Source organism: Rhamphochromis longiceps, linkage group LG7 (genome assembly GCF_057381845.1).
Source record: "Rhamphochromis longiceps isolate RC_006_pf linkage group LG7, R_longiceps_female_GT1.1, whole genome shotgun sequence".
NCBI lineage: Eukaryota > Metazoa > Chordata > Actinopteri > Cichliformes > Cichlidae > Rhamphochromis > Rhamphochromis longiceps.
Window position 1 is genome coordinate 9,329,077 of NC_140563.1, and position 22,734 is coordinate 9,351,810.

Genomic DNA, 22,734 nt, shown 5'->3' on the forward strand with positions numbered 1-22,734 from the left:
AGTTCAAGGGAAAACAAAGAAAAAAAAATCATTCGCCTTGTCATGGGTTTGGTCTTATGAATAAAATATATGCTTGATGTCTGAACCTTTATTGTTGTCCTCATTGTTTGGTTAAATCCTAATTGTGTGAGTGAAAAGGGCTTACAAAGAATTCCCGAAGTGGAAATAAATTTAAAAAAAAAAATCAAATAAAATACTCAAAGCATAGAAGAAAGAAAATACAGTACACTGTTAAACATTATTTCTGAATTGAGACAGTATTAAATCTTGGAAAATCATCTCCTCACTAAGGAAGCACATTGCCTTTACACTGCTTCTTAATTTCTAGCAATTAAAACTCCACTCTCTACAAGAGAGCAGCACTGCAGTTCAACTTTCCCTTTCTTTATTGTCATTAGGAGCTGCAGCAATGTTTCTCATCAACACTGACAGCAGCTAGGTTTGGGGCTACACTCAGGGTTGCAGCAAGGCTCGAGGCTGGGGTCTTTTCCTTTTGCCATTTGGCTCTCTCCAAACACCATGGAGGATTCAAATTGCTCCTTAACTGTCTTGACCTGTTGCAGCACAGATTGGATGTCAGGTGTATCTACTGATAGAGGATAGAGCTCACATGGGTCAGCCTCCAGATCAAATATCAGAGGAGGGTCGTGAGTCTTGCGCAATGCTGAGCAGTCTTTGTCTGGTGTAGTACTGCTATGGAAAGCACCTGATGTACAAAAGTGAACAAGCAGGAGTCAAGACCAGCTAAAGTTTGACAGTGTGAGCATGTAATAATTAATAAGTACCTTGTGTATAGAAGTGGGCCTTGTACTTCCCCAGCCTTACAGCAAAAAGGCCATAGTCTTCACTGGGATTTACAGGATAGAACATCACGGTCTCCCTTTTACTCTGTAAAACACAGAGAAAATACACACGAGCTTGGTTTTTTCATTATTTGAGTGTTTGCACAACTTTAAATACAATGCTCCTACCTTTCCTTGTTTAACGAGGATATCCGTCATATCGACCCCATCCAGCATCACCTGTGGTAGTTCAGCTCCTGCCAGGCGCGCCAATGTGGGGAGGATATCTAGAGTGCTGGCCATCTCATGAGTAACACCTTCAAACAAATTGTTCAAAAAAAGAATCACTAAAGGCTACATTTTTGTTTTCATTATAGTATACTTTGATGCTGGAAAAAGGGAGAGGCAATGCTCATGGAATAAACAAACAACACCTTCAGAACTACAGTCATACATTAGATTACACAGGGTGCTGCAAACAGTCTTCAGAGGTTCTGATCGCAGAAAGGCTTTGACATATGCTCAATTAGTACTAAGGTGCCAAACGTATTTCTCACACCACTGCACCACAACCAACAGCCTGAAATGCTGTATTGGCTGTAAATGGTATTTATAGCAATTTCTGATCCTACCATCTGAATGGTGATCAAGTTGTCTGGCACCAAAAACCATGCAGGTAAAACTAAATGTAACCAAACTGTGTGGCAAGATCAAGGATGGGTCAGGATTTTTTGTGTTTGAAGGATAATGTAGTCTAGACTTTTTGCAGACCACTAAAATGTCCTGACCTGGTTTGATGATTCCCGGCCAGTAGGCGATGGCAGGTTCTCTCATGCCTCCCTCATATGTGGTACTTTTGCCACATTTCAGAGGACCAGCAATGCCTCCACGGGACCTGCGCATCAGTTCAGGCCTACATGCAGAGAAAGAAAACAGATACCATTTAATAAAACATGATAAATGCAATATTATCACAAGAGTGCAAAGACTGTTAGAAACTTGACTACTGAACAGAGGAAAAATATTTTTTCTGGAGGGTGGTTAAATGTCAGCATGAGGAATTAAACTCCAAAACTCTAGTGCATTTCTCTTCATTGTTGTCTTTAAGTCACTGAATGAAATATGTCTCAGTCATACACGTCACAGTAGTCTTAAGAGTTTAAAAAAGATTGGAATTAGTGTTCTTTGATCTTTAAAGATTTAAACATAAAGTCCAGTCACCTTTTTAAGCTCATTAAATGAGATACCAAAATGGAATAACAATAAATACAGTTCATAGATTAGCAACAAATATGATAATAAACTGAAAACCAACCCATTGTCTGATGTAAAGAAGACCAATGTGTTGTTGATCACTCCTGTCCTCTCCAGAGTTTCCACCAGGTGGCCTACAGTGTTGTCAAACTCCAACAGGGAATCCCCGTACGGACCCCTTAAAGATCGGCCAGCTGCCCCAATACCTGCATACTGGGGGTAGTGGGTGTGCTGAAGCAAGAAAACAAGTGGTTATTAGTGTTGTTAAGATTGATACTAAAATATTGATTCTTCCGATACCAGATATTTATGTTCTAGAATCAATTCCCCTATTAGAATATTGGTATTTTAGTAATTTGGGGTAAAAAAAAATTAGTTTATGATGGAATCCTTTCCAGACACTTAGAATCAAAAATAGTCATTGTAGGCTTTAAGAAATAAAAAAAAAACAACTCAAAATATTTGATATTTATATTGTTTATTTCAAAACATAGATAATGACATATATATAAAAAAATGTTTTTAAACTTTATTATTATTTTCTATCAGTCACATTTGTTTTTAATTGTTTACTGAATGTTTTAAAATGCAGGAGTTGACTTTTCAGGTTTGTTTGTTTCTTGTGTGATAATTCTTCACAATTACAATAAGAAGAAGAAGTCTGATTTCTGGTACTCATTATGAACATATAGTTTGAAATACAGAACTTTCGGTTTTCCAAACACATTAAGTTTTTGTTCAAAGCTTAGGTATTGGACGAGTATCACTGATACCAGCTCTGATTTTACTTGATATGGGATAAGAAAGGAAATCAGTGGTATTGCACATCACATTGATTATTGAGGGACCAGAATCTATCCCCCAGAGGACTAGAAAATTTTGAATTATCCTGATATTTACCATTTTGAAAACACATTTTTAGGCATTCAAAGAGCTGATGAACCAAAGCTTTGATTGCATTCAATAGAAGGTTGATTTTGCACACTTTAATTCATGCATTTTCTTCAGATTGCTCTTGTTGCTCACATGTGATGGATAGTAGAGGAAGAATGGTTGTTTTTTCTCAACCGATGTGGTTATGAAGTTGGCTGCAAAGTCACTGTAACTCCTCTCCAGATCCAGGAAGTTGACTGGTTGTTGCTTGATGACCTCATTCTCCATTAGTGGGACGACTACGTTGCTAATATCACACAATCCATAGCACTTTATATCTGGAGGGAAACAAGTCAGATTCTTACAGGGGCCCTGGGGAAGAAAAGACAAGATTGAAAAATTAACAGACAGCAGTACAGAGTGAAGAATAGTAAAGTGAATATAGCAAAGAAAAGAAATTTCATGAAGCAATTTTAAGTAGCACAGACTGGAAACACACTGACCATGTCATGGGAGTATGGGATCCCCAGGAAATGGTCAAAGCCCTGCTTGGTTGGAAGAAACATGCCATTATGCCCAACACCTAGATGCCACTTTCCTATGATCGCTGTGGTGTAGCCCAGGGGCTTTAACACTTCAGCGATGGTGGTCTCATTGAGAGGAAGACCACCTATAGATCCTGGGTAAAACACGCCTGGGTAGATTCCTGACCGGGTCTGATAGCGACCTGTCAACAATGATGCCCTTGGAAAAAAAACAACAAACAAGGCAGTTAATTAACAGTGGAAAAGATAGTGGGGTAATTTTGAATACTCTTACTTCACTTAGGAAAACGGCCTAAAGAAACTCACTGCATCAATTCATCCAACAATGGAAGATGAAAAACTACAGGACATGTAGGGAAGATTTCATCACTTTGGTTGCATGTCAAAGTAAAAGTTTAGAGGCAGCAACAAAAATTTCATGTACTTAATGAAATTTGAAAATAATTACTCTATATTCAAATATTAATTCCGTCATCTAAGCTTTTCTTCCATCGAAGAATCACAGCAATCTTTTCTTCTTTCCCTTCAGCGGTCACCACAGCAGATCGCTTTCCTCCATCTCACCTACCACCCCCCGTCTTTAAATCTGAGCTGAAAAATCATTTTACATTCTCTCTATGCTGGTCACTCCCAATGAAAGTCTTGTTCAACGCTGCCACCTTTAGCACCACCTAATATCTTTTTGTTAGTGTCATTGATCTCAAACCACACCTCATAGGAGATAATGTGTGGTTTGTGCTATCACAAATATCACAAATAAACCCTGATACTAATCTCCACCTACTCCACCCAGCCTGCTCTTTCTTCTTCACCACTTTTGTGCAAAGTCCGTTGCTTTGTACGGTTAACCACAGGTATTTAAACTGATCCAAGTTCATTACCTCAGATCTATCAATTCAAGCTGCAGCGAATCATTAAGAAAACCTAATTAAAAAATCATTTTTGTTTAAATGCTTCATTTTTTTAAATGTATTTTATGTGAGCTTTATTTATACAGGTAGACTCAGTGTCTTATGTAGAAAAGAGATGTGTTTCGGACAAACATATTAAAACTATAACAATAAAATAAACAATAAAAAAAGCACAAATGGCTAATGTTTATGCAGTCATATCAAAAAACAGGTTCTCAGCAATGATTTCACGAAGTAATTTCTATGTCTTTTAAAGTCTGCAAGTGAAATCAATTGAGAGAGCTTCTGTAATGTTTTCCATGACGACAGAGCAGAAAAGGAGAATACCTTCTTTCTGAGCTCTGTATGAACTGATGCATGGTGAATGTAATAAAGTCCAGACCACAGGCTATGACTAAACTATTTATGTGACATGTAATCTAATAAATAACAGGGAAGCAAACCACAAACTTATAGATAAGATGATACCAATGAACCATCCTGGGTAAGGCCAATAAGGACCAGTAAACCAAAGAATATAAAGTACAATGGTGTGTTAAAGGTTTACAGCCAATTATAAATCTTAATGCCCCGTGATAAAACAGAGTACACAGATGGGCAGAATGTGCAGAGACATGTAAATTGTATCATCATAATCTAGGAGGGGTAAAAAAAGGCGATATCAACAAGAGAAGCAGATAATATTGTATTGTGATTGATAATAATATAAGTATTTGTATGAGGCCACAGTTTCAATAGAAATGCCTTTAGCAGATACAAGAGAGGGAAGTGCTGCAAGCATGCTTTTTGTATTTGAGAAAAATACAACCTTGTTTTTTACTGCATTTAAAACCAAAGCTGACACTATGAATGTATAAAATCAAAAGATAGCTGTAATTTTTCAAAAACCACATCGACAGTATGAGCACAACAGTAAATAATTGTATCAGCTGTGTAAAAATTGACAGATGCATTTAGATTTTGTCCCAAGTCATTAACAAATATTGACGCGATGCTCAAAGTCAATATGTGGCTTAAAGGAAAGATTTTTATCAATCACAAAACCCAAGTATTTGTATGAGGCCACAGTTTCAATAATAATGCCTTGAGCAGATACAAGAGAGGGGAGTACTGCAAGCATGCTCTTTCTGCAGGCACTTTTGTGTTTCAGCATTTACAACCAGTCTGAGCTGACTCTGTGACTGTATTCAACCAAAAGGTAACTGTCATTTTCGAAAACCACGTTGACAATATGAGCACAACAGCAAAATAATTGTATCATCTGCGTAAAAATGGACAGACGCATTTAGATTTTGTCCCAAGTGATTAACATAAAAAGTAAATAACCCTGCCGCACTCTGTTGGTGACATTTAAAAAACTGGAAGAGAGACCATTGAGCTGCACATACTGCCACGGTGGGAAAGGTAATTTGAAATCCAGCCAAATGTTTGGTCTGAAAGTCATATTTCTAATGGCCCCTGAGATAAAATGCCATGGTCAACAGTGTCAAAGGCTTTTGATAGATCAATAAAAAAGGGCAGAGTGTCGGGGCTCTTCAAAGCTTTGCATACCTCTTCTATCACAACTCTTAACACATTTACTACTAAATACAGACCTGCAATAGAAATATATCTAAGAGCATGCCTGTGGATGACAAGCATTACATTAAGCCCATGTAGGCCCTGGTTTTTCTATAAAAAGATTGATTACAAGATTGATTTTGTATACACACATGTTGAGGAGCAAAGAGGTGGAGTCACTGCCAAGAGGTGACCTCAAGTGTAGTGGGTAATTTTTTTTTCTAGGGTCCCCAAAAGCAGTGCTTGTTACTGTAACCACCATTAAACATTTATAGTGAAAAAGCTGGCAGGAGTCCTACATCAAACCACCTTATCATCAATCAAATCTAAGTAAATCTGTAGAAGTTACAATAATATATGCAGATGAAATGTTAACTTAGTCTTAGTCTACAATGTTTAAATTACAGGCTGTCAGCAGCTGTCCTATCTTATATGGCAGCAATAGCTGCAACAAGCATTGGGTGGGGGTACATGGAGTGTACGAGACCATACTTATTTGAAGGCTTAAGTAACATTATTTTGGATTTTTAGATGATAGAAAATATAAATATAATATGAATTAAGTTATATTAATACTTACAAATATAGAAATTAAAAGGTTTCTTTGTCTCATCCTGCAGCACAATACAATTATACATGGGCGACTAAAACTCTGAGCCACAAACCTGGGGCTGTTAGACTGAACACTGGAATATTATTGATATTGATTATTAATACATTATTAATACACTATTTTTTTCTGCAGCGGGAAACATTGCATCAAAGCACAGGACTACAGCATTATTTGTAGTTGAATGAAGTTGCCAGGTGAAACTATAAACTCTGATGTTCTCTTCCTAGTGTCCAATCATTCTCTCCCCAATGCCACCGTTATCTCACCCGTCATAAACATTTCCTGTTTTTGACACGTCTCAGTATTTTTTAGCCCCCCATTCTCAGTTTCTCCCAAGTCTTCCCTCTTTTCTGTTGATTTTTTCTTAATTAAATTAAAAAAAATGTATTTTTATTTTTATTTTTTTATTAATTTACTGGAAAAAGTTTTCAATCTTCCATTTCTCAAACCAAGAATACTCAGTTTTAGAAGAAAGTTACTCCTCTCCCATTTTAATAATACTTTATATTACTATAGGACCTCAATAGCTATGTCAGAATCAGAAGACTTTATTTATCCCCAAGTGGCAATTAACATACAACAGAGCAGCATGAAGTTGAAGATAAGGACAATAAGAACAGGCAATAAGAGTGAGATGAAGTTAAGGACAAATTGGAAGAGAGCAATGTTGGCTGGAACTGCTAGAATAAACTCTTAGAAATGACTGGTTGGCCTATAACCTTTGAAACATATGTTAAACGTATCTCGTCAATGATATTAAGCAATTTTAAGCCAGGAGGAACATTTGTGTCATGAGGTTCAGAATCAGTTTTTTTGCAAAGAGGCATTTATATATGTTTTAGTTATGAATGTAAAATGCTCATTGGCATTAAAAAATCTATTTTTCAAGAATGTAGACCAAGAGGACAGCAGAAACCGCAATAAATATAACATAACAGTTCTACAAAGATATTAAGTGGATTAATGCAGAACTATTTAATGCACAATATATACAATAACGCAGTCTACCATTAAAATGACTTATTTATTAATGAGCCCATTAATAATTTGTCAGTTACAACTTCATAGAATAATTTAGGATCAAATCGACTTGAAAAACAAAACAAAACAAAAAACAAAAAATAAATGAATAACAGAACCTTAACATACTTCACGGCCACTTTCATTACTTTAAAGTTTTTAAAAAACTGTTGAGCTAAGTCTCGGATTGATTTCTGTTTTATTCACAAACGCCAACAGTCAGTACTGATTACACCGGTACCTGGACGGGGTGCACACGGGGCAGGTGCTGTAAAAATCTGTGAATCGGAGCCCTTCAGCTGCCAGGCGGTCCAGGTTGGGAGTGAGTGAACTAGGATGTCCATAACAGCCCAAGTCCCCGAAACCTAAATCGTCAGCGAAGAGGAGGACGAAATTCGGCGGTGAAGCCGAGCAGGTGCACAAAAGTAAAATACCGAAAAAGGCGAAGCAGCTGGATCCCATGCTTTTCCGTCTTTAAGTCTGACTGATAGTAAGGAAGCGTCAGATCCCTATAAACAGTGATGTGCGGATCGATACGGGAATATCGATTCTTCCGATAGCAAATATTTGTGATCTAGACTCAGTTCTTATTTCAAAATATCGATATTTAGGAAATTTGTGGTAAATTTGTAATTTGTGATTAATAGGAACACAGTGGAAAGTAACTATATTATTGGGACTGTCTAAATGATTGGCAGGAACTACTTCTTCTTCCGCCTGTCATGGTGATGTGCGAAATACGGCTGTATAAATGCATCACGGCTCTTCACTCAGTTGATAACCACAAGAGTCGCCGCGTGTGGGCCAGTCGCAGCTCTACAAACAACCAAGACGCGGTTTTTGAAACATTTTGCAAGGCCACAAATTGTACAACTGTATAGTGACAATAAAGGCATTCTATTCTATTCTAAAGTAAATTATAATATCAGAAAATGATGATGAGGCAAACTGAGGGAGGAGGAGAGGGACAGGAGCTGCTAGTCCTTTTGCACCATCCAGCTATAGAGAGAGAAAATGTGAAGCTGCTGGTGACATGTAGCCCTCTTGCTGAATTTTTTTAAAGTATAGAGGTGGGTAGATTGATCCAAATATCGATAGTATTGATACCAACACTTGTATCAGTATCAGATCTATACTAACGCTGTTCGATACTTTGTTTCTATCCTCAAAGTCCAGTATGTATCCCCCTGTCCATCCAAATGAATGTGGCAGCTGATTTTCTGATGATGATAGAGAGTACCAGGAGCTATTTTTTTATGTATTCTCACATACATGTTTCTGTGAGGTGGACAGGAAAACAAAAGTGCGACTCTACCTGCATGTAATCAAGCTGGCATCATGTGAAAAGAAGAAACACATGGCATGGGAGCATTTAATATGTGCTGTACGTTCTGCATACAGACAACTGTGCGTGTGAGTCTGTGTGTGAGGAGGAAGGTAATGTTTTTGATAGTGATGGAGGCAAGTCGGAATGGAGGTTAGAAAGCTAGTCCCAGTCACATAAAATTATTACATTTTACACAATGGAGTTTAGGAAAGTCTAGGGTTATGCAAGCATTGTTTGACCAAGTCATTATGAACTTCTCAGAAGTCCTCATACACAATGGTGTGTGTGATATGTCTATCAGTTAGCTTGCGTGCTGTCTTGCACCATTGTTGCCATCTTAGGGAACTAGATACTTTGCTTTATCATTCACTTTCACATCTCTGTACAGTGCTAACCTAAGGGAGAAACAAGCTGTTGGATGATGGAAAAACAAAGAAAACAACAGTCAGTGAGAGATTTTGAAAAAGTACCTTGCTGCAGCAGCTCTCTTCATCTAATCTTCTCCAACACAGAGCACTCTAACAATCTCTGCAGGGAACAACAACCCTGGAAGGAGGCAGCGATGCCCCTGCTTTTCCATCAAATGTGTTCATGTTATATTTAAGACAAAAAGAAAAATCTAGCCAAGCTGTCATGCTCAGCTCAGGTAAACAATGAGTCAGTCATTAGTCTGGTAGAGCTAATGGAGCACCTATAGCATCATTAAAAATCATTAGAAACAAATATTCAGTAATGACTGTGATAGGTTTGTAGCTTGAACCCATCCGCTGGAACGTTGAAGACAATATAATTACACTGCAAGCAAGACACAAGTAGGCAAACTTCTTCATGGTACTCGTGCACGGGAGAGAACCGGACAGGCACCGTTCCTTCGCTTGACCCCAGTAGCTCTCGTCCGTTCTCCCGTATCACTGTCCTTTTATTGAGGTTACATGAATATGCATAAGTTCATTAACATATGACGTCTACATACACAAAGAGTACCTTGCCTGTGTGTGTGTGTGTGTGTGTGTGTGTGTGTGTGTGTGTGTGTGGACTGCTGATCAAAGGGTCAAACATCCTTGGTCAGGAAGAGGGTAGCCTCCCCCTCACCCTAGATGGTTCATCCTAGATAACACGGTGAGGAAGTCCTGCAGTTCATCTAAACAAAGAGCACTTAGACTAGAACAGACGCAACTACGTTAATCCTACCATAAAATAATAAGACACGGTATGACCTCTCATGCTCCCAAAGTGCTGTCTAATACACACAAAGTTTGCAGACTATCAAGGATCAAAACCTCTACCAATCTACAACTAATTACAAAACTCTAAGCATATATAAGTAAATATTTCTAAGCATAAATGACAATCAACAATACAAATCTAACAGACTGGTATATGTTTGCCACAAATAATAATAAATTTGAGGGTGTTTTCCAGACCCATCTAATTGTTCTCCATGAGTTACAGAGAAGAAGCAGGAGAGCCACTATGGATAAATGACAGTCTATGCACTACACAGGCTGCCTGCATTGTGTTTTAGTAAAAGACAACTGCTCCGACCTTTTATTGCGAGTAAATGAAAAAGAGTAGGTGACAGAACAACATATCCGATCTTGTATCTTTCAAAACAAAGACTTGTGAGTTTCAACGGAAACAAAAAAAATCATTTGCCTTTTCATGGGTTTGAAAATACATCTTGAAAATATATGATTGATGTCTGAAACTTTATTGTTGTCTTCATTGTTTAGTTAACTCATGATGTTATGAGTGAAAAGGGCTTACCAAGAATTCCTTGAGTGGAAATTAGAAATCAAATAAAACAATACTCACAGCACAGAAGAAAGATGATACAGTACACTGTTAAACATTAGTTATAATTTTAACAGTATCAAATTTGAGAAAATCATCTCCTCACTAAGGGAGCACATTTACTTTACATTCATTTTCCATTTCCAGTAATTAAAACTCTCCACAGGAGAGCAGCACTTTAGTCCAACTTTCCCTTCCTTCCTTAAGCTGTAACAGTTTTTCTCATCAACACTGACAGCAGCTAGGTTTGGGGCTACACTCAGGGTTGCAGCAAGGCTCGAGGTTGGGGTCTGTTCCTTTTGCCACTTGGCTCTCTCCAAACACCATGGAGGATTCAAATTGCTCCTTAACTGTCTTGACCTGTTGCAGCACAGATTGGATGTCAGGTGTATCTACTGGCAGAGCATAATGCTCACATGGGTCAGCCTCCAGATCAAATATCAGAGGAGGGTCATGAGCCTTGAAGACTGCTGTTTCTGGGCAGTCTTTGTCTGGTGTAGTACTGCTGTGGAAAGCACCTGATGTACAAACATGAACAGGCAGGAATTAAGACCAACTAAAACTTGTGACAGTGTGAACTTGCAATATTCAAAATATGACACGTAGTACCTTGTGTATAGAAGTGAGCCTTGTATTTTCCCAGCCTTACAGCAAAGAGGCCATATTTTTCACTGGGATCTACAGGGTAGAAGATCATGGCTTCCCTTTTACTCTGTAAAACACAGAGAAAATACACACGAGCTTGGTTTTTCCATTATTTGAGTGTTTGCACAACTTTAAATACAATGCTCCTACCTTTCCTTGTTTAACAAGGATATCCGTCATATCGACCCCATCCAGCATCACCTGTGGTAGTTCAGCTCCTGCCAGGCGCGCCAATGTGGGGAGGATATCTAGAGTGCTGGCCATCTCATGAGTAACACCTTCAATAGATTTGTTCATAAGAAAACAAAAAACAAAAACAGCAATCACTAAAAGGCTACATGTACATAAATTATTTTTAATCAGTGTTGGGGAGTAACAGAATACATGTACCACCATTACGTATTTAAAATACTGTATTCCGTTACAGTTACCGTTTAAAAAGGTAGTCTTCAGAATACAGTTACTTTGTTGAAATAGAGATTACACTGCGGTCTTTTCCTGTTTCATATGTTAGGCTGTCCCCTCTCTATTTTTGGTAATTCGACGCCGGTGAAAACCCAAACAAAACACGCAATAAGAGGCTCAAATGCCTGTGTCTCAATCTCGTGGCCCCTGTCACCTCTACTTGCGGCCCGCATAATGACGTGATATAATATTTTTTAAAATTATTGTTCAAAAAAATAATTTAATGTGAAGGCAATAGGCAGAGTGTTACAGGCATAGCCCTAAAGAATGTAGCCGCATGGGCAGTGTAGCCCAGTTGTAAGTAAGCTATTAAGGACTTGACTGTACACTGTGTTCGTGTTTTTCTCCTAAACAGTAGTTCCATTGGAGCAGCCTTTCAATGCCTCTCTCCGTCTCACGCTGGCAAAGTTGACCCAAAAAACAAAGTAAGGAGGAGGAGTTGGACGTCCGACTGCGGTCTGGAGTGTGGGGCCTCCCTGCTGCTGCGGAGTCGGGGCGGTCTGCCTCTCCCCACCGCAGGGAAAAGGGTAACACCACCTGGGTCTGGGTGCAGTTCCCCCCTCCAGGGGCAAGGGTACCTAGACCCGGTTCGTAGAGTACGCTTGGGGAGTGTGATCATGTGTACAGCGTCTCTTTATGTCTGTCTCCACGTTGGTTGAGTGTGGAGTAAGTGCATATGAGAGCATGAGGGTGGGAATGGATGTTTGTATCTGTGTGTGCCTGTATGTCTGTGTCTATATGTCAGGTTGGGTATCAGACGCCACCTCTCTGGAGACATCTCAGGCCCTCTAAGGTTTGGAGGCCTATCTCCCCCCACCACCACTTCCCCTGCCAGTGGCGGACTCCCTCAGACATCGGTGCGTTGGTGGTTCTTTGTGTCTGGGGATGGGCGTCCAGGTACACACCGGCTCACTCCTTGGCGGCCGCTTATCGGGGCCTGGAGCCTGGGGCTCGCTCGGGCCACTTCGGAGGTGGGGTGGCCCCGGCCTCTCGGCCTGGGGCTCGGTCACTCAGGCACAGCTGGCTGCCGACGGAGCTCACGGGCGCGTCACTGCAACTCCCCCTGGCTTCTACTCCGCGGCTGCTGAGTGAGCCCTCATCTGGGACTCTCCTCAGCTCTTTCTGGGACAGTGGCGCGGCTGCCCCTCTGTTGGTCTTCCTTGGTCTCTTGTGTTCTGGGGGCCTCTGGATGTCTGGAGTTTTGATCTCCTCCACACCTGCTTCATGCCCTGGAGGACGGGGCTGTGGCCCCCCCACACCCTCTAGCAGATCATTACATGAAGGAACCTTTTAAAAAAAACAAGCGCGTCCATGCTCACAGGTGTACACACGGGTGATCACACCCACAAACTACACCCTTTTTGGCTCCTACCTCAAAGCACACTGTGTTCTGTTGATCTTATGTGCTGCACAATAATGTTTAATATTTAGTATTTACTGTCATATTCCCATATATCATTGTGATGTTGTTTATTCTATTACTCTTGTTCTCTTCTGCTTGTTTTCTTTTTTCTTTCTCAGCAGGTGACCCAGGTGATCGATATATGCATTTTTTTTCTTTTTTTTTCTGCTCATTCTGTTGGTTTTTGTTTTTTGCCCTTCTCCCCCGTCCCTCTTCTCAGCTGTTTCTCTTTCCCTCTTTCTTTCTCCCTTTCTTTCCCCCAGTCAAGTCTGTCCCGTATTCAGCAAGTGAAAATAAAATAAACAATAAAAGGTGAATCAAATGGACCATTATGGCAAGGCTGGGATGGTCAATTTGGTAAAGTAAATCTGTTGGGCATCTTTCTTTGCCTTTAGGCAATAATTCTGATGGCAAAAGAGCCAAACGGGACAGGCAAAAAAACAAAAAAAAAAAACAAAGTAAAGCTAGTTTTTGGTTACGGGCCTGACACGGAACCAACATATTAGCCAGAGGTCCCTTTACTATGGTTCGGAGCCGTGGAACTGTTTTATATACGCGCTGAATAGTTTTCTACACGAGATCGCTGCAAAAAGTGCAGCCTTACCTAATATCCACCCTACTGTCACTCATTTTATATTAAGATTTAAAAATCTAGTTGGTATTGATGTGGCGAGTATCCTTCAGTAATAGTAATAATTCACACAGCAATAGTACATTCAAGTAGTTGTAAAAAGCTTGATAATATATTCAGTAACCAAAGTATTCAGAATATGTTACTCTCATTGAGTAATTTAACGGAATACGTTACAAAATACATTTTGCAGCATGTATTCTGTAAACTGTAGTGGAATGTCACCTTCCCAAGACTGTTTTTAATTAATGGTAATATACTTTGATACTGAAAAAAAGAGATGCAATCTTATTATTGAAATAGGGTTAGGTGAGCTGCAGAAAGGTGCCTAAGAAGTACGTCAAGCTGTCCATACCTGGGGTCTTGGAAACTGCCAAGCAAAGAGTCACAGCCTTGCCCAGCCACTTGAAGAGGTATACCAAAGAAATAGAAGGCAGGAGAATAAACCAGCTGTTCTCCACAGAACCATCCAAGGTGTACTCTCATTGGCAGGGGAATAATATGAGAACAGTTCCACCAAGGCTGGAGACAGACCAATACTGGAAGAGCATGTGGGAAAAGGACGCAACCCATAATGGAAATGCCCACTGGCTAGAGGATCCAAGAGCAGATCACAGCAACCTCCCTGAACAGGGACCAGTAACCATCACAGTGGCAAACATCCAAGATTGGGTCTCCAGTACGAACAGCACCAGGCTATGACATAGTTCATGCCTATTGGCTGAAAAAGCTGACTGTACTACATGAGCATCTGGCAATACAAATGAACCAGCTACTAGTTAATGAGACATACCCAGAATGGCTAACTCATGGCTGGACAGTCCTGATCCCCAAGGACATCCAGAAGAAATGAGTCCCATCCAACTCCGAGCGAACAACCAATGACGAGACTGGCTATGGATACCAACTATGGAATGGAGCATCGTCAGCCACCTCCTCTACATGGATGATATCAAGCTGTATGCCAAGAGGGAATGAGATATCGATTCACTGATCAACACCACCAGGAACTACAGCAAGGACATCGGAATGTCGTCCAGATTGGGGAAGTGTGGTCAGATGGTAACAAAGGCTACGTTCACACTGCAGGTCTTAATGCTCAATTCCGATTTTTTTGTCTGCTTGTTCACACTACAAATAAAATGCGACAGCAAACACGCTCTAGTGTGAACCCTCAAAGCGGCCCGCATGCGCAAAAGAAGACGTCACACACAACGCGCTCTGTTTAGACCAAGATGGCCCTTAATATAAAGACTTCGGACTTTACGTTTCCCAATTTTTGCTTTAAGTTATTTTGTTATTTACATTATTATGTAAATAGCCTAATAATGATCCTAATTGCTGTTTTAGAGAGGAGCGGTGCTTCAAAGGATAGTTGCAGATTTCTGTCAGAATCTGCAGATTATACAGTACAAATAAAATGTTCACGTTTCTCCAACGTTGTCTTCCCAACAGTTTCACTGACATCTACGCTGGATGGCCAGGAAGCGTTCGTGATGTCTTATCGGGTGCTTCTCCGGCGCTGATAATTGGCGTCTGTCTTGTGTCAGTGTCGTAAAAGACGGATTTAATGCGACTTGACCATTCAAACAGCAGTCGCTTTCTAAAACATCAGATATGTATCGGATTTAGTACCACATACGAAAGTGACCCAGATCGGATTTGAAAATATCGGATTTGTGCCGTTCACACTGTCATACCATGATCGGATATGGGTCTCATAGGGTCAAAAAAAAAAAAAAAAAAAAAAAAAAAAAAATCGGATTTGATGCGCTTTCACCTGCAGTGTGAACGTAGCCAAAGACAGGGAAGCTTGTTAGAAGTGAGGGGATCAAACTACCAGAAGGCAACGTTGCAGAGATCGAGGATACCTACAGATAGCTAGGAATCCCACAGGCAAATGGGAATCACAGAGAAGCCACTAGAAAATCTGCAACCACCAAGTACCTGCAGAGGGTCAGGCAAGTCCTGAGGAGCTAGCTGAACGGTAAGAACAAGAACGGGCTACCAACACCAATTCCCTGCCTGTGATCAGGTACCCTGCTGGGATTATAAGCTTGCCAAAAGAGGAGATAAAAGCCACTGACATCAAGACGAGGAAGCTCCTGACCATGCATGGAGGGTTTCATCCCAAGTCCAGCACCCTGAAACTGTACACCAAGCAGAAGGAAGGAGGGCGGGGATTAGTGAGTGTCAGTACCACAATCCAGGATGAGACAATGAAGAGGAGGAACCATCATGGAATGACAGGCCCTTGCGCAGTATGTACCACAGGCAAATAGAGGAAGTGGCTGACATACAGAAATCCTATCAGTACCCAAATCCTACTCTCAGCACAAGATCCATAGAAGCATAGCGGCTTGGCTCTACCACACCAGGCAAGACCCCAGGTGCAGGCTGTGTAAAGATGCCCCTGAGACAATCCAGCAAATAACAGCAGAGTGCAAGATGCTAGCAGGCAGAGCACAGTCCTAGGAACAGCAAAGTCAAGTCAAGTAATTTTTTCCCAGAGAACTGATCCTCATTTGATATTTTCTTTTTTAAACGATTCTTTATAAATCTACAGATGACTATGTAGGAAAATCCCTGCAGATCAGTAGTTCATGAAATACTCAGAGCAAGCTGTCTGACACCAACAACCACACCATCTTTCTGCTTTAGAATATGGTCAGCAGTAACAGGTAAAAATAAATGTACTCAAACTGAGGTCTGTGTGGCAAGATCAAGGATGGGTCAGGATTTTATTTATTTATTTATTTTAGTTTGAAGCAGGATGTAGTCTGGACTTTTTGCAGACCACTAAAATGTCCTCACCTGGCTTGATGATTCCCGGCCAGTAGGCGATGGCAGGTTCTCTCATGCCTCCCTCATATGTGGTACCTTTGCCACATTTCAGAGGACCAGCGTTGCCTCCACGGGACATACGCATCAGTTCAGGCCTACATGTAGAGAAAGAAAGCAGACACCATTAAGAAAAAAGATAAATGTAATATCGCAATAGTGCAAAGATTTCTAGGAACTTGACTACTGAACAGAGGAAAAAAATTTTCTCGAGGGTGGTTAAATGTCAGCATGAGGAATTAAACTCCAAAACTCTAGCGCATTTCAGTCATCATTGTTGTCTCTAAGTTATGTGTGGTAGTTTTAAGAGTTTGACAAGAAGGCAACTGGACTTCTTTAATCTTTTAATTTCTAAATGTTAACAAGTCCTGAAAACTAACCCATTGTCTGATGTAAAGAAGACCAATGTGTTGTTGATCACTCCTGTCCTCTCCAGAGTTGCCATCAGGTGGCCTACAGTGTTGTCAAACTCCAACAGAGAATCCCCAAACGGACCCCTTAAAGATTGTCCAGCTGCCCCTATACCTGCATACTGGGGGTAGTGGGTGTGCTGAAGCAAGAAAACAAGTGGTTATTAGTGTTGTTTGAAATATTGACTCTTTCAATGCCGCATATTTATATTCTAGAAGTGACTGATCATATTAAAATACTGAAATTTGAATAATTGGGGATGTCTTTTAAATGACAAATTCGAACACATTGGAAAGTAACTACTATCTATCTACAGAGGACTAGGAAATGTTTAAATTATCCCAATTTAAAAACTCTCAGACATGCACAGTAGTTGATATTTACCATTATGAAAACACATTTTTAGGCATTGATTGCACTCAAAGGTTGATTTTGCACACTTTAATTCATGCATTTTCTTCAGATTGCTCTTGTTGCTCACATGTGTTGGATAGTAGAGGAAGAATGGTTGTTTTTTCTCAACCGATGTGGTTATGAAGTTTGTTGCAAAGTCACTGTAACTCCTCTCCAGATCCAGGAAGTTGACGGGTTGTTGTTTGATGACCTCATTCTGCATTAGCGGGACGGTTACAGTGTTAATATCACACACTCCATAGCACTTTATATCTGGAGGGAAACAAGTCAGATTCTTACAGGGGCCCTGGGGAAGAAAAGACAAGATAGAAAAATTAACAGACAGCAATACAGAGTGAAGAATAGTAAAGTGAATATAGTTTTAAAAAAAAAAAGACAATTTTAAGTAGCACAGACTGGAAACACACTGACCATGTCATGGGAGTATGGGATCCCCAGGAAATGGTCAAAGCCCTGCTTGGTTGGAAGAAACATGCCATTGTGTCCAAGCCCTAAGTGCCACTTTCCTATGACTGCTGTAGCATAACCCAGGGGCCTTAACACTTCGGCGATGGTGGTCTCATTGAGAGGAAGACCACCTATAGATCCTGGGTACAACACACCTGGGTAGATTCCTGACCGGGTCTGATAGCGACCTGTCAACAATGATGCCCTTAGAAAAAAACAACAAACAAGGCAGTTAATTAACAGAGCAGTGGAAACATTTAAAGGCAACTAGGCAGCTATCGATTATTTTAGTAACTGAGTAATCTATTTATTATTCTATTGATTAATCGAGTAGTTGGATAAGAAATACCTTTGTCTTATTAATGAGCAATAACAAATATTCAAAAGGGACAGAGCACAGGTCTTTCAAAATGAACTGCTCATTGGTTTCCATTTTAGAAATTGCAATGTCTTAAAGTTTTACTGCATACAACATTTGCGCCATAACAGATGTATGATGGTGTAGATCAGAGGTCCCCAATCTCAGTCCACGAGGGTCAGTGTCCCTGCAGGTAAATTACCTTCTCAACATGCCTTGAAGTTCTCCAGAGGCCTGGTAATGAGCTAATCATGTGATTCAGGTGTGTTGACCCACGGTGAGATCTAAAACCTGCAGGGACACCGGCCCTCGTGGACTGAGAATGGGGACCCCTGGTGTAGATGTTAATAATTAAGATTAATAATAGTTCAGTGTTCAGCCTAACAACCTTCAGGTCAGTGGCTAAGAGTTTTACTGCCCAAGTACATTTATATTAGCCTGTGAGAAAAGCTTTTATTTTTATATTTTAACATTTTAATGAAATGAAACGAACACAATATTTTATATAATTTCACTTTCAATCTGAAAAATGTTACGAAAGCTTGAAATTATTATGGTCTTGTATACCCCATGCCCCCCTTTAGACTCCCCCCTGTCTCTTGCAGGTATGCTTCCATGTAAAACCACCGACAGCCTTCAGCACGCCGTATAATTTAACCAGTCAGGTATCAGACTAAGTTAACAGTTCATTTGCATATTTTAATACAACTTCTGCAGGCTACAAAGTTCACTTTTTATTCACGTCGGCGTTGATCAGATGCTTTGGTGAAGGACTCCCGCTAGTTTTTTCCAGGAAAAGGTTTTAATGGTTTTAATGGTGAGTACAGGAACAGTGCTGCTGTTTTGGACACTAGAAACATGTTTTCTGTGTTTTTGTGTAAAATTGGAGGCTGTGTGGTTAATATTTGTCACAATGTTTATTTACACACTGCTCCTAAATACGTTTGTATTGTAGGTCTGTCTTCAGTCGCGAATGTGGGTGAAACGCTCGTGTTTATATCGTTTTATACATCGCCGCCCTACAGAGCTGTTCCATTAAAAGAAGTATCAAAACAATGAATTTGTGTTGAGAATTTTAAAAAATTGAATTATTTGAATTACTCGATCAATCGTTTCAGCCCAAGAAAAATTTCATGTACTTGATGAAAACAATAGCAATCTCTTCTTCTTTTGGCTGTTCCCTTTAGGGGTTGTCACAGCAGATCGCTTTCCTCCATCTCACCCTATCCCTTCTGTCACACCAACCCAATGCATGTTCCTCTTTTCTCCTGCCTGGCATCTCCAGCTCCATCTTTAACATCCTTTATTGAAATGGTCCTCTACCCCTCACTATTCCTCATGTGAATATGTCCAAACCATTTCAACCCTGCCTAACTAACTTTAACTAATCAACTGTCTCCAAATCTGAGTTAAAAATGATGATGATTTGTAATCCTGTCTGTGCTGGTCATTCCCAATGAAATCATAAGATATCTAACTGCCACTCACTCTTTTTGGTGTCACAAATATCACAAATCACCCCTGATATTCATCTCCACCCACTCCACCCTGCCTGCACTTTCTTCTTTAACACTCTTGTGTACAGTCAGTTGCTTTGGATGGTTGACCCCAGGTATTCTCCATCTTTATTACCTCTACTCCTTGTTTTCCATGTTCACGTTTCCGCCTGTCTTCCGCTCATTTGTTTCTTCTGTTTTGCTTCTACTGATCACAATTCCATCTGTTACTATCATAGTCCAAGAAGACTCCTGCCTGACCTCATCTGTCAATCTATCCATCTAGGCTTCAACGATTCAAGTAACTCAAAGAACTCAATTATTAAAAAAAGAAAATCTAATGCAATCATTTTTTTCATTTGGGTGCTTCATTATAATTTTATTGAACCAATCTATGATGTTTAAATTACAGGCTCTCCGCAGCTGTCCTACCTTATATGGCAGCAATACCTGCAAGAAGCAGGAGCATGGGGTATACTAGACCATACTTATTTGAAGTAACATTATTTTGGATAATTTCTATATTTTATAGAAAATAAATATATAAATTAAATTATATCAATACTTAAAAAATAAAAGGTTTATTTTTCTCACACTGCAGCCCAATAAAAATATACATGGGAGAGTAAAACTGAGCCACTGACCTAGGGCTGTTAGATTGGACACTGAATTATTATTCATATTCATTATTAATACATCATTTGAAAATTTGCTTTCTGCAGCAGGAAACGTTGCATCAAAGTAAAGGGCAAACATCAGTTTGTGAGAATGCTGATATGCTCGCTTTTCTTCATTGCAGTCACGCATAGCTCATTAGCTTGCACGCTAACCCACAGATACACATACACATGAACATAAATCAAATCCATACCATCCAGGAAATACAAAAATGTCAAGATTTTTTTTTCTTCCTCTTACTATAAGAAAGCTGTCATATGAACCCAATACGCAGGACCTGGGAGAAAAAACCTGAACTCAAAAACAGCTTTAATGCTGAAGAAGACAAAACACACACACACACACACACACACACACACACACACACACACACACACACACACACAGAGAGAGAGAGAGAGAGAGAGAGAGAGAGAGAGAGAGAGAAAAATCCTATGTAGTTTAATGAAGTTGCCAACTGAAACTATAAACTAGTTTCCATTCTCTATCCAATGTCACTGTTATTTTGCCCATCATAAACATTTCCTGTTTTTGACATGCCCTCCCAGGTCTTCCCACTTCTGTTAAGGTTTTTCTTTGTAATCTAATTTAATCAAATTGAATTTTTTTGTTTGACTATCTATCTATCTATCTATCTATCTATCTATCTATCTATCTATCTATCTATCTATGAATGAATGTAAAATCCTCATAGAGATTAAACATTTATTTTCCAGGAATTAGGCCAAAGGGACAGCAGAAATTGCAACAATTATGCCATAACAGTTCTATAAAGTGATTAAGTGCCCAAAAAGGGCTGGATTGATTGTAATCTAGAACACAAAGTATACACAATAACGCACGTTTTATTCACACACGCAGTCAGTACTGATTACACTGGTACCTGGACGGGCTGCACACGGGGCAGGTGCTGTAAAAATCTGTGAATCGGAGCCCTTCAGCTGCCAGGCGGTCCAGGTTGGGAGTGAGTGAACTAGGATGTCCATAACAGCCCAAGTCCCCGAAACCTAAATCGTCAGCGAAGAGGAGGACGAAATTCGGCGGTGAAGCCGAGCAGGTGCACAAAAGTAAAATACCGAAAAAGGCGAAGCAGCTGGATCCCATGCTTTTCCGTCTTTAAGTCTGACTGATAATAAGGAAGCGGCAGATCTCTTAAAAACAAAATAGAACGTCACGTGCCAGAGGCCGGAAACGGCTGCACGCCGGTTATGTCACGGAATGCTGGGAAATGTAGTCTTAAGCATCAGATTAGACTAAAGCGCACAACCGTTTTTGTGTTTTTGTTTTTTTAATTTCTGCTTTTTAACGTTTAAATTAATATATATTTTTACAACCTATTCTCCTTCTTACAGCTCAACACCCAATGTGAAGACTTTTAGTTTAAATCCCCAAGTTCTGCATAGTGAATTAGGTCCAGATTTAATAGGTTAACTGACTGCACACAATCACACCTTTCACAAAGGTTTTAAAATTGTTTGTCCTTTGTTCATGGCTTGAAATGATCATCTTTCGGATTTTGTTGTTCCATTTTATTTTCAATGGAACAACAAAAGCAACAAAAATAAAAACACTAAAATACATACATACACAATCATAATTATCATTAACCAAATGACACAAAACAGTTAACACACTGCATCATACAGACACGTCCTAAGAAAGGCAGTTGAGTAATTTACTGGTTAGAGGTGTTCCTCTGTCATGTTTTGTCTCCTCTTTAAAATTCTTAATCTGAGGTCTCGCGGTCGAGCTACCGTCCTCTGTGGGAAGGTTGGCTGCTGCCACTGATTCGACTTGACACCTGGTCAGTTACACGAGCAAGAGGAGAAATAAATCACTGGTGCATCGCTGCAGAAGCCAGCAGTATGAGTAGAAATTAATGTCACAGCTGATTTTCTGATGTAGAGACGGTACCAGGAGCTATTTGTTTATGTATTCTCATATACATGCTTCAGATAGGTGGACATGAAAACAAAAGTGTGGCTCTCCCTGCATGTAAATAAGGTGGCATTGTGTGAAAAGAATCCAAACATAGCACAGGCATGAGAACATTTAATATACGCTGTACATTCTCCAGTCAACAGTTGGTGTGAGTCTGTGTGTGGGGGGAGGATGGTGGCATTTCTGATGGTGATGGGGGGAAGTGGGAGGTTACAAGCTAGAGCCAAAAGCATAAATTAGTACATTTTACAGTGGGGTATGTATCATTTGATCAAGTCACTGTGAACTCCTCTGAAGTCCTGATGCACAATGGTGTTTGTGATATG

General features: G+C 39.9%; 2 protein-coding genes across 2 annotated transcripts; both read right to left on the minus strand.

Annotated features, from left to right (window-relative positions):
• Positions 1-409: 409 nt before the first annotated feature.
• Positions 410-9,634, minus strand: LOC146664755 (arylsulfatase A-like). Its single transcript, XM_085412004.1, has 8 exons — positions 7,800-9,634; positions 3,413-3,653; positions 3,063-3,281; positions 2,098-2,267; positions 1,571-1,695; positions 972-1,099; positions 786-888; positions 410-706 (listed from the first exon to the last, which is right to left on the minus strand). The coding sequence occupies exons 1-8, from the start codon at positions 8,018-8,020 to the stop codon at positions 420-422; spliced, it is 1,494 nt and encodes a 497-aa protein (XP_085268130.1). The 5' UTR covers positions 8,021-9,634; the 3' UTR covers positions 410-419.
• Positions 9,635-9,707: 73 nt separating this feature from the next.
• Positions 9,708-21,667, minus strand: LOC146664756 (arylsulfatase A-like). The gene is made up of 8 exons (XM_085412003.1): positions 21,351-21,667; positions 17,900-18,140; positions 17,556-17,774; positions 17,044-17,213; positions 16,637-16,761; positions 11,475-11,602; positions 11,289-11,391; positions 9,708-11,197 (listed from the first exon to the last, which is right to left on the minus strand). Exons 1-8 carry the CDS (start codon positions 21,569-21,571, stop codon positions 10,905-10,907), a joined length of 1,500 nt encoding a protein of 499 aa, XP_085268129.1. The 5' UTR covers positions 21,572-21,667; the 3' UTR covers positions 9,708-10,904.
• Positions 21,668-22,734: the final 1,067 nt, after the last annotated feature.